The sequence below is a fragment of the Columba livia genome, chromosome 3 (genome assembly GCF_036013475.1).
Source record: "Columba livia isolate bColLiv1 breed racing homer chromosome 3, bColLiv1.pat.W.v2, whole genome shotgun sequence".
In the NCBI taxonomy this organism is placed as follows: Eukaryota; Metazoa; Chordata; class Aves; order Columbiformes; family Columbidae; genus Columba; species Columba livia.
This window is the reverse complement of record NC_088604.1, coordinates 88,661,140-88,673,717: the sequence shown is the minus strand read 5'-3', so window position 1 is coordinate 88,673,717 and position 12,578 is coordinate 88,661,140. Positions and strand designations below refer to the sequence as shown.

General features: G+C 37.4%; 1 protein-coding gene across 2 annotated transcripts in view; it reads left to right on the top strand.

Annotated features, from left to right (window-relative positions):
- The window catches only part of BTBD9 (BTB domain containing 9), a 117,669-nt gene that overhangs the window by 84,040 nt on the left and 21,051 nt on the right, over positions 1–12,578 (top strand). For both annotated transcript variants that reach the window (XM_065058129.1, XM_005503811.3), the window contains exons 9-10: positions 767–956; positions 10,436–10,543. In XM_065058129.1, the coding sequence (XP_064914201.1) occupies positions 767–956; positions 10,436–10,543 (298 nt within the window). The remainder of the gene's footprint in view (positions 1–766; positions 957–10,435; positions 10,544–12,578) is intronic.

Genomic DNA, 12,578 nt, shown 5'->3' with positions numbered 1-12,578 from the left:
CGGGATGGGTTCTAAGTAGTTTATTTTCTTTTGCCATTGGGATATTGTAATTTCTTTTTTTGTCGTACCTTTTTCCTGACTCTTCACTGAATGAGAAATACTTCTGCCCTTCCTGTTCCTATTGGTCTGTTGATCTGTTCCTGACCTATTGGTCTCTCCTTCCCACTTGTAGTTCAGTAATTGTATTGAAGGATTTTTTAAGTGTTAAACATTTTCATTTTCTAAATTCTGGGGTGCAATTTCTAAGTACAGTTAGAGAGACTGTCAGAAATACCAACAGGTACGTGTTGAGAGTGGTCCCCTGAACTGTGAGACTTCAAGTCCTCGTTTCAAAGACTTGGAGTCCTGACTTTCCACAATCCACATCTGTGCTTTAAACTGTCTCCCACTTACTTTTCTATCTCTTTTATTGTCTGTGTGTATAGGTTTCATCACAAAAACAGGAAAAAATTGTTTGAAAATTGTGTAAATTTTGCTAGACAAGAATTTTTTTTCCCAATTGTATTAAAAGAGTGCTTTCGTATCACCAAGACAGAAATCCATTTATGTTAATTTACCAGGCTATCTGGGATCAATGCTATAAAAGTTATGTGTACCACTTGATTCTGCATCATAGCTCATATTAAATAAGAGTTATATTTCTTTATGTTGATCATACATGCATCCTTTTTTATTCTTTTTCCCAGTTCTTTGCCAGAAATAAAGACCGTTGATATCTGAACTGCTTTCTGACTGTACGTTGTCATCTTTGTGTTTTAATTCACAGTTCCCACTGAAAATGTTGCAACAATTGCAGACTGTGCCAGTGTGATTGAGGGTGTAAGTCGCAGTCGCAACGCCTTGTTGAATGGAGACACAAAAAACTACGATTGGGATTCTGGGTACACGTGCCATCAGCTTGGGAGCGGAGCTATTGTAGTCCAGCTAGCACAGCCCTACATGATTGGATCAATACGGTAAGAGGGTTTTGTTTTTGCAAAATTAAGGGCAACAGTGACACTTTCACTGAGCACAGTTAATTTTCGTTAGAATATATGACATTTGGAAACAACAGTAATTAGGGGATTAGTTTAGCAGTTGTCATTTGACTTCTTCAGTATAATGGGCATATTAAAAATTAAGCGTGTGAATTACGTGTTGAGATACAGCAGTGTGATTCCAGAAAATATTATATTTCAGAGGCATAATAATAGTAATAGTCAAATTGTAAGATTAAAGGTATATACTTATGTTAAAATAGAAATTTAATTGCAGCCTCAGTTGTGGTCAAAGTAGGTGCAGTTCCTCATATCCACCTCATTGTGAAAACAGAAATATTTTATTGAAGTAAGCCATCATCTTGTGTCAGCCAGGTTTCCTTCTCACTACACAGTTAGCACCAATTCTTACTTAAACATGGAGTGTATAATAAGGGTACAGTGACCTGAATATTGCTTTACGGTGTTGGTTTAATGTATGTGTTTTGATCTGCGTTGAAGTCCATTGGACTATTTTTACAGTGAATGTCTGTATACATATGAAAAACAAACTTTTGACTAATGTAGAAACTTTGGAAATATATTGGAGAAGCAGGAGTGTTCACAGGTGAAGACAAAAAGATTCTTGCCAACTTCTCATTCTCTGACTAGAAATGTTTTTTTTTAGTTTCAGAAAATCAGACCTGCAAAACCTTGTCTGAGTGGCTTCCTGTTCTTTGTCAATTTAGAATATGTTGTTAGGGACTTAATTTCTATTATTTTGTGGCAAAGAAAAAAGAGGAAGATTTAAGTCAGAGTACCAGTGAACAAAAGCTGAAACCCCAGGTGAGGTACTGGCTCGCGTCAGGGGCCATGCACGTGGGGATGTATTGCCAGGGGCCAGCTTGGTGCCGTCTGCCTGTTAGAGGTGCCTCTTCAAACTGTCTGATGAGCAACTGAGGCTTGAAGGCTCTTTGTAACTACTATTCCTGGTGTGTGTGTTTTGGTTGTGGCTTGTGGCATAGCTGTAAAACTTTGAAGACTATGTTTAAAATCAGACATCCAGGCAAATCTCTAACTTAGCAGAATTACTGTTTTGTCTGTATACCATCTACAGATGCTGTCCATAATGCAAGTCCGGCATTCTTCTCACTATGTGAAACAAGTTGAATAAGGATAGTTGGCAGCTTTCCACACTCAATGTTACATGCTTTTGAGTCTGGTGTTTTTAATGTTCAATTAAGCATTGCATCTCAAGTAGAAAACCAGGAAGACACAGTACTCAGATTTCTTAAAAGAGGTAATTGATAATGCAATCACATCATTTTCATGCCACTTTAAACTTAAATTTAAGTAGCAACAGAAGCTTTGGCCACATGGAGGAGTAAGAGAGGAATATATTAACTAAAATGCAGTTTCTCTGTCTTCCTCTTAAGGTTTTCTGCTATCTTTCAGTTGACGAATGATACCATCTTTTCAAGTCAGTCCAAAAAATTGGCTTTCCTGTATTAAATACTATGCTAGTGTTTATTCTCTGGCAGAAGGTTTTGAAGTCTTATTATTAAGCAGTGTGTCAGGTGAACTAGACTTTTGGTTGCCAAGAAATTATAATTGTATAATTGGCAAGCGTGTAGAGGAAATAAAAATAAAAAAAACACGTAATTTAAAACTAATAGGCATTCAATGATTTTGTGTGTATTACATTGTACAGATACAGGGTCAGAGTCTCATCTTTCTTTATCAGCTTTCCTGCATGTATAGTACAGACAAGAGGAGTACCTTGCCTTAAAACCCAGCAATAACAAATATCATTGTCTAAGCTATCTTCTGACAGAGTAGACCACGTGCATTACCTAGAGACAGCAATGCTGGTGCTGTGTCATCTTTTTCTTTTTGTGTTCTGCCTAGAACAACAAGTGGTTTGGGTCACAGCCGTGTCTGTTGTGGATCACAGGCAGCCAAGGGACAGATGCTTCTTGGAGTGGGCAAGCAAGGTTTCACTGTGTGGCAACTCCAGCTTTGGCAAGGGTCTAGAACATGTCCTGTACTGTGCAGTGCTCAAGATGGTGACAACGACCACTTTATTTAGCACCAGGAGATCTGTGACTGGTACAGAAAACAGGTTACATATAAACATAGATTAGAGCAAAAAATCTTAATATTTGATCTTGATGAAAGCAAGAGTTTTTTTGAACACAATGTCTTTCACAAGTGATTGAACTGTATTCATTGCCTGTCTTCCTGCTGTTTGCTTGCTTGAAAACTCCCTTGGTCTCCCCCTCCCACCAGTAGAAAAAAAATTTCAAGGAGCATTTTCTTTGGGTTGGCTATACTCTGTAACTGCAGATTGACATGAATTGCTCTACTCCCAGAAACAGAGTCATTAGACCTCTGGGTTTGGATTCTAAATTAATAATTAGGAGTTAAAGTATATATATCTATATATATATTAAGTTTAGGGACATGAATATGCTATTGAGTATATTTTTGTCAGAGAGAGTAAGTGTATGAGCTTTTGAAAAATGGGTAGTGACTGCTTTTAGTCTGTAGAAATCAGAATACTACTCGAGAGAGCCACCAAGTCAGAGTGTGTTACCATGGCAACTACATTCTGAGTCTGAAAAAAAACAGAAAAACTCTTGATACTCAAATATGCATTAGAAATGCATGGAGAGCTTAGTTTTTCAGGACTGTCTCTTGAATACATGCTTTCTACAGAAATCATCCCTTAGTCTTAGAATCTTAGAACATTGGAACAGGCTGCCCAGGGAAGTGGTAGATGAGGTTCTTAGGGACACAATTTATTGCTAGAGTTAGGTTAGGTTATGGTTGGACTCGATGAGAGTCTCTTCCAACTGAACTGATTCTTTGATTCTACTGAGTTTGGAAGGGAGCCGAGGAAGACATCCCAGCCTGTTCCTCAAAGGAGGGTCAGCTACTCTAGGCTTTCTGCCTTCAGGTCTTGAAAACCTCCAAGGAAGGAAATTCCACAGCTTTCCTGGGTAGCCTGTTCCAGTGTTTAACTATCCTCACAGTGTACTTTTTTCTTCCTTTTCATGAGGTTCCTGTTTTCCTATGCCTCCAGAACATCCCCTTTCAATGTCTGACGATTGTCTTTTGTTTGTCCCGTTGTGCACCTCTGTAAAGAGCCTGGCTCAGTCTGTTTGGTAACCTCCTCTCAGGTATTGAAGAATGCTGTGAAGTTCCTCCCCAATCCCAAGCCTTCTCAGGCTCCCTGTTGCACAGAGCATGTGCTCCAGTCTCCCAGCTCTCTTGATGGTCCTCTTCTGGAATTGCTCAGATCTATCAGTGTTGTATTTGAGTCCAAAATGGCATACAGTATGCCAGGTGTGATCTAACAAACGGCAAGTAAAGGAGAATAACCTCTTCCCCTTGTTCTGCTGGCTCAGTTCCTGTTGCTGCAGCTCCATGTCCTGCCAGCCTTCATTGCTGAGGAGGCAGACAGGCAGCTAATGGCATCTTCTGCTCAATGTGACTCCCAAGTCCTTTATAGCACAGCCAGTCAGACTATAGCATTTACTACCACAGTGGATTACTCTGTATGAGGTACAGGATTTTGCTTTTGCTCTTGTTGAATTTAATGAGATTCTTTTTTGCCCATACCCTTAGTCTTCCCAGAGGCTGGCAACCGGTCCTCCTGAATGGTGGCCATACTCTGGAGTGTACGGATTGCACCCCGCAGTTTGCTGTCATCTTCAAGCTTGATGAAGGCTCATTCCATCTCCTTGTCCAGGTAGCTGGTAGATATTAAACAGGTTAAGTCCCAGAGTAGACTCTGGAAGAACTCCTCTTGCATCCAGCATCCAGATGGATGATGAACTGTGAACCACTACCTGGTGAACTAAACAGTCCAGGTAATTTTTACCCTTGTTGTAGCAAATCCATTTAAACTGTAGCATTCCAGTTTGGATACAGGGATGTTATGGGAAACCTTGTTGAAACCTTGTTAATATAAAATACTTTTGCAGGTGTTTGTATGTAAATTTGAAGCTCTTGACTTCCACGTCAAAATTTACTCAGAAATTCTGAAGCAGATGTAATGATAGGCTGTGCTCAATAGTATTTCCTAATAGAAAAGACCTGGAAAACATGGGCATTGGACTAGATGACCTTTAAAAGTCCCTACCAACCCAAACTATTCTATGGTTTTGTTTTAAAATAATTGTAACTAAATATTGTCTTTTAGATTATAGAAATGAAAACATTGTGGGTTTGGGTTTTTTTTGATTTTATTTTGTTTAGGAGCTTTATTCTTTTCAATGTGGAAGTTTCTCCACATTGTTATCTGTCTGGAGAGAAAATGATCTTGCTATTTTTCCTCTCCGAAAAAGCCCTTATCAATGACAGAAAAATGATTATATTTAACTGGGAACAGAAAGACAGCAATTGGTGTGTTTAACATAGCAAACATAATTTAACTTTTAATGGCTAAAACTTTAATATTGAAAACACTGCCATATCACACAGTTCTCTGGCTAACTCTCCCTGCATATATCTGGAATAGAAATGTGATGCTGTTATGCTACAATCTCTGGCTGATAACTTCATAGGGCTTTTTTGCGTATGAATTTCCAAGGGGAAAAAAAAAACAACCAACCAAAACCAACCCCCCAAAAACACAACAAACAAACAGGATTTGTTATAATGTATTTGGTGGAGGGAGGCAGAATTTTTCTGTACTGTAATGGTTTTCATGTTAAAAGAAATAGAAATCTTTTGCATCTTTGTAAAAGTAGATTAACCACTTATCCCGGTTTAATCTGTTGGAAGACTTTATTGCTGATAAGAGTATGTGATAGCCAACTGTTTTGCTTTTCATATTTAGAATCATTCTTAAAATAACAAATCACGGAATCACAGAACTATAACAATTAGTTTTAATGTGCTTTCTGTTTGCTTATACCATCATCATATACATCCCTTATGCTTTCTAATTTTCCATACCACTTCTGCCTATGAAGTTTTTCTTTCTTTGTTGCTCATTTTCTGTGTTTGCCTGACTTGAGAGTGAAAATGTAACTCAGAATAAATTATCGTATAAGCACCTAGCAAATATGCAGGAATTTTGTCTCCTTTTTAGGATCCCGAAGAAAGATTGGTTTTCTGCAAAGTAACTACTGAAACCAAAATATGCAGAAAATTAAAGGGAATTATAGACAATTGGAAGCAAAAATGTAAAAAGAATTGTCTAAAAAAGCTCTTTCTGTAGGGTTTTGCATTTTCTTCCATTTTCCTCATCTTTCAAGAAGTGTCCCTAGCTCATGTTTTAATTTCTGTCTTTTGAGTTTCTGTAAGTATGCAAGTAGTTCATGAACACAATAGTATCAAATATTTATACTATATGTGGTATCTACTGACTTACAGTATTCAGGAAGCGGATATCATCCTGTCAGGTGCATGACTATTATTGTTTGGTATTCTGCTGACACCTTGAGTAGTAGTTACACGGCAGTCTGAACTGAACAGTGACACAGTGACTGAACAGTGACAATCTTTTTTTCAGAAATCTGGGAATAAAAAGCAAGCAGAGACACCACAAAATGCTTATGTAAATGCAGAACAATGAATCATAGGGAAGCAAGTGACATTTAGGGAAATACTGTTAAAAAAGATACTGCAGCATCTTTTCATGTAACAGGTAGCCAATATAATCCATTTCCCACACCTGTAATGTCAAATTTTATTTATATTTGAAAAGCTTTTATTTTCTAAAATAAGTCATTTTCGACATGTAATGTAAGTAACAGTACCATATTAAACGATAAACAGGCTTAGACTTTAGATACCCAAAGAAGTGGCATATGAGAAATATGTTTAAATCTTACAATATGGCAGGTAGAAGGCTGGATAAAGCTTTGTTCTGATTTTGCTTCTCAATCCTGAAGACAAGATTTACTAATGAGAGCTAATTTACGTTTTTATTCTAATATGGAAAGCCCTTGGAAGATGGGCAATTTCAGTATAAACAAATGCATTTCCAATGAGTACAGTTCTGACTTTTTAAGTGGAATGTTCTCCTCCCTGTCATTTAATATCCATCTTACCAAAACATAGGGTCTCTACAAAAGTTTAGCCTGGTAGTTTGCATGGAATGTGTTTCAAAAATTACTGTACTGGGCATAAAAAGTGGGCCCTTGTGCCCAGTGTGCTGTGGTGAATATTCATATGATCACCTGAAAGTTTTTCACTGCTTATCCAGAAAGGCATTTCATGCAGAATAAATTCCATATTGGTTCTGTTGACAGTCTCCCTCCCCAATCTCTCCTAGGAAAGCTACTGCGGGGAGGTGAGGAAATAGCTGTTGTTGTTGTTGTTGTTTCTTTCACAAGTCCCAAAGAAACAAAAATCTACATTTAGCATTCATGCTAAGTCACTTTGGGAAAGATTCTGCCACCTTTAATTTACTCATTGTTTGGTTTGTAATAATTGTAAGCCATATGCTTTTTTAAACCTGTTTAATTTGGGCTAGGTTGTTTTGAGAGAAAGTAATTATACACATTCTTAAAAGGAACACATACATCCTGTTAGCCTTTTGCTCTAAAGCCGAGCCAGTTGTGTTTTAATTACAGTTTTGTTAGTTGAAATTATGGTCACTAGTGTGCTTCTGATATTGAAACTCTTGATCATAGCTTTGAAAACATGGATCAAGGGAACAACACTGAGCCCTCATGATGAAAAGGATCCTACTGGAAAGCATTATTAGCTACGTTTTAATAGCTTAAAAAACAAAACAAAACAAAAACAAACAAAAAAACCCCACAACAACAAAAAAACCCACAAATGTACCTGTGGTTTTGCTTTCCCTCTTTTTATCATCTAGAAGATTTGGAGATTTGGTTTAAATATAGATGTTAAATCAATTCAGGATCTGTTGATTGTTAGTAGTTACCAAATCCAGGATTTTAATCTGTAAACTTTTTATTTTGTATTTATGAGCAAAAAAGACTTCATTCTCTTCAGTATTTGGAGACCTTCAAGATACAGAAAAGAAGATCTGATGAAGCAGGGGTGGGAGTTGGGTGGTTTTGTTTTGGGATATGGGGGTGTTCTTTGTCTTTAATGATGCTACAGGCAACAATTTTTATTTTTTAAATTTGCAAATAGAGAGTATTAATATGAGCTAAATCCTTCTGTTAAAAGTGTTTTATTTTAGCTTCTTTTAGCAATTTTTGATACTGTAATATTTTTGATAATATTAATCTGCTGGGTTCATTGAGAGCATATCGGGAGTTTGTTTTAAATCTGCTTGTCCAGTAGACCCAAATTCACTTTGAATGATGAGATTCCAAAACCTAAAAAAGAGAGCTAAACTATATTGTTTTGAAAACAACAGTTTGTTTTGAAAAGAAGGTAATAGGGTTTTAGGGCAAAGATTGTGTCCTTAATAATCAAATTGTGAGGACAGTCGGCTCCTGCTTGGCACAGCCTCTCTCTGTAAAGGGATTCTGCGTTCAGCTACCAGCCAGCCATTGCCCCCATCTAGCAGTAATGGTTTTTTTAAATGTTAAAAGTGAGCAATAATTTTTGCAGTGATATTCCTCCCAGTAGCGGTAGCAGCTGAAAGCAAAAAAGACTTTCTCAACTGGAAGAAAGGGATTTCTAATATGAAACTTAGATGCTTCTCTGAAAGATGATTAAAGAGAGGCAGCTTGAAACTGTGTTCTGGGAAAGTCTGTAGTATGACCCAAGTTCCATTTCTTTTTATGTATATCTCAGCTATTCTCATTGACAATCAATGGATCCCTTATCTATTGCACTTTGAAAAATGTGGATCTGTGGAAGTTTTTCCACACAGCTGGATAAAGAACACGGTTTAGCTGTATCACCTGGCTCACACACCGCTCTTTTTCTGTGTGTGGCTGTAGTTATAGCTATTTTTTGATAACTAGCTATGTTTTGGTTGTTTGACTACAGCAAGTTTGTTTGCTTCTGTATCAAATAGATTTAAGCAGTAGTTCTAGAAGGTGCTAGCTAACTTTGACAAGAAAGTGAGGCTCAAGAGACAGCAGCGTTGGTAACAGCCAATATGTTGCAGTAGAGTATTTATTTTCCTTTGGTGTATTGAGTATGGGTTCAGAAAATAAAGAGTTTTAGCAAAACCAAAGTCAGCCAGACATCATTTTCCATGACAGACATGATGTGGACTGTTTTAGAATCTTGCAATTCAATCTTTGGGTAGATTGACAAGAGAGCTTTAACTCTGAGAATGGTAAACGCACCGTGCTTGTCTTGTGTCTAGTCATTTCTAACTCAAATAGAAAACATTTTTTGAGATTTTGTTTTTGATATCACATTTGCCATGGAGTTTATATGAAAACAGTAAGAACAGCAGTTAGTGTTTCTAAACTGTACACTGCTAATGAGTGGAATGACACCACTCAAGGGTTTCATGTAACATATAAAGTATGGACAACATTTAACTGCTTCTAAAGAAGAAAGTGCAGACATGTCTGCCTCTGTTCTGGCCAGTCCGTTGCCCCTTTAAGTTGTATAAATAGCCTCTTGTTATTTGTGGATGCTTCACTGGGAAAAAGGATGCTCTATGTTGGTTCGCAAACATGCTGGATAGAATTCATCATGTTTTTTGTTAAAGAAGGCATTCTATGCTGGATATTTTTCTTAAGTACATATATTTTAATTCCATCCACCGAGGGGGGGAGGACAGAAAAGGCAAGGTTCTCGGGCTTGCTTTAATTCATATCCTTAGAAATAAAATTAAAATTAGGAATGATGTTGCGGTTTCAAGTATCTCTTACATTAGGAGAATAATCCCCATATAAAGAGGAGAGAAGACAGAACATTTACCTGATGTGTTTTTAGAGAACGATACACTTAAGTTAAATCACATCCCTGATGCTTTAGATCTTCCTGTCTGTGAGACAAGTATGGAAATTGGAGGTTGTTCAATATGTCATTTAGTGCCTTTCCTGAAGAGCTGTGTGTTCGTTAGAATGAGTGTGGAATGAGTCTGTGATACCTCTGTTTTTTCTTTTTTCTTCTGATGTATTAAAAGAAAACAAGAGAGAATATAGTTAAGATGACAGTGTAATATTTTTCAGTCATTATAACCTTTCTTCTTTCTGTGTTTAAACTGACCTTTCCAAACAGATCTTTGTTTCAGGCTTAAAGCGGGCAATGTTATGTTGCATGCCAAATAAATTAGTTCATTTATTGGCTTTCAAATAAATTAAAAGTAATTGAATGCATGTAGTGAAGTAACGTTAGTAAGATGGTTATTATAAACCTGTAAGTCTATTGCTTGCCTTAGGAAAATAAGAATAGAGACACTCGAGTTTGAGATGACAGAAGCAGTGAAGACCTTGTTGAGTGTTAGAGGCACATTCCAAAAGAAACAGCTAAATTTATAAGGGAGTGAGAGGAGGAAATAAAGAACTGGAAAACTTCAGCAGATTGGTTTAATGTTTATTTTACTTATCACTCAACTTCTTCATACTTAGGTTGCTACTTTGGGACTGTGATGATCGGAGCTACAGCTACTACATTGAGGTTTCAACAAATCAGCAGCAGTGGACTATGGTGGCTGATTGCACAAAAATTTCCTGCAAGTGAGTTGGTTTGTTTTTTTTTTTCCAATTATTTGCACAAAGTCTGAACTGGGAAACTGGTGATTTTTATGTTTTTGTTCAGTACTTACATAGGTGACTTTTTGACTGTGAAAAGAACTATCATTTACATAACCTGTGGATTTCTAACTGGAGACCCTTGTAAATACAGCTTTAGGAGGTGACAGTGTCTAGTTCTGTTGAATATCTAAACTTTCAAACCAGAATCAAGTTCTTCAGATGCACATCAGTACTGGGTCTCCAAACAGTTTATCTGATCATTCTCAGAAGCAGTCTGCCTTACCATACCCTTGCTTTCGTGATCACTAGAAGTTAAACCATGTTTCTCTGGAGTTCGTGTGTTTATGGTGACCCTGGTGTCAAATCACCTGTCCTCTAGAAATGTGGTAGGAGAGGAAAAGAGAGCTTGGTAAAGGATTTTCTTTATCAAATGCATTTCTTCCTTATCAGAGCATATAATTGTATTGTATGATATTTGAAGGGTATGAGGAGAGCAAGGGTAGAGACCAAATCAGAGCAGGTCAACCAGTTATCTAAGCTTGACTGTGTGGCTGTTCCAAAGCAGAGTGCCTGACCCGTATGCACTGAGCACTCTGCTTTTGAACAGGACCCTTCCATTAAACACACGTCTTAAAAAGCAACAAAAAAAAAAAAAAAAAAAAAAAAGAGAGAGAGGAAAAATGGTTTCATTTTCATTTTTGTACTAAAATTGAGAGAAATTGGGCATGAATACTGTCCACATGTATACTTTCCATTGGCTTTTCTGTAGTTATTTGGTCTACTGATAAAACCCATTCTTCTAGTAGGGAAGAGTAGTTCAATGCTGATAGACTCTTAAGCTTTCTAATTCTAAGAATGACCCAGATACTTGTCATGGGGCTGCAAATTTATACATTACATATCCTGAAGCCAGGCAAGCTCAGTTTTCAGTGAATGTTGGTACAATATAATCTCATGCCTGATCCCCAGGGAAACTCAGACTTAAACATTTTATTTCTCTCCTTTTCTCCAAGTCAGTTTACCAAAAGGTCTGCTTTCTTTCCTGGGAAAAACTGAAGTCATCAGCTCACCTGGGGAACAGCCCCTACCCATCTTGTATTTGTGCCAAACAAAACAAAATGGATTTTACAAGTTCAGAGACGGTTTATCACATAGGGCAAGAGAGTTATTAGTTCCTTTCTGGCAACGCTGCTGATACACATTTTCTAAAGGTTTATTTCATCTGTTAACAAATAGTGCGATTCAAATGTGCACTACAATGTCATCTAGACATGTTGGTGAAGGAGAACTTGACACATCCTTTCACTGTGTAAAGGACAGGGAACTGATGAGTAGAAAGCCTGGATTCTGCCACTGGGTCTGGAAAAAGAGTAAAGGGGATTTAATGATTCTCAAGGGCATCTCAGCATAATAGATAAAATTCATCTTTTTGTCTGTCTCCAGCAGCGGGAGCACTAAAAGGCTGAAAGTTGAAACAAGAAAGAGAGGGAGAGTCAGAATTAGAGTATTTTTGCACTTTTTCATTGTACATTTTGATACTAACAGTCTCTAACAGTCAAAAGGAGCACTTGCTTAAGTTTGTACAGTGCAGGTGGAATTGCTGGTTCACTGCCCACTTCAAGCATCTACTCACCATGTTCAAACCACGTTTTTTTAAAGCCTTAACCTTGGACAAGTATAGATGCGTCTCTGAAATAAAGATAGCTGCTGCTTCTACTTCAAGATCATGGTTCAAAATGAAGGTGTTCTGGAGGTTCTCAAAGCCATGGCTGCAGGAACCATTTTCACATGGATTAGAGAATTGCATTTTTTCTTTCTAGCCTCTGCAGTTACATTTAAATACTGTATCATCTGTGACTAAGTTGAGAGGTTTGTGGGCCCCCATATACCCCCCTCAATTTTCAAGTGATATCTTTGCATTTGACAGCATTTTTTCCTATTACATTTAAATCTCTTGGCCTTTATGAGCAGCAAATCGGACTTTTTCAGTCATCCCACCACAGAAAGCCCTTTAAAT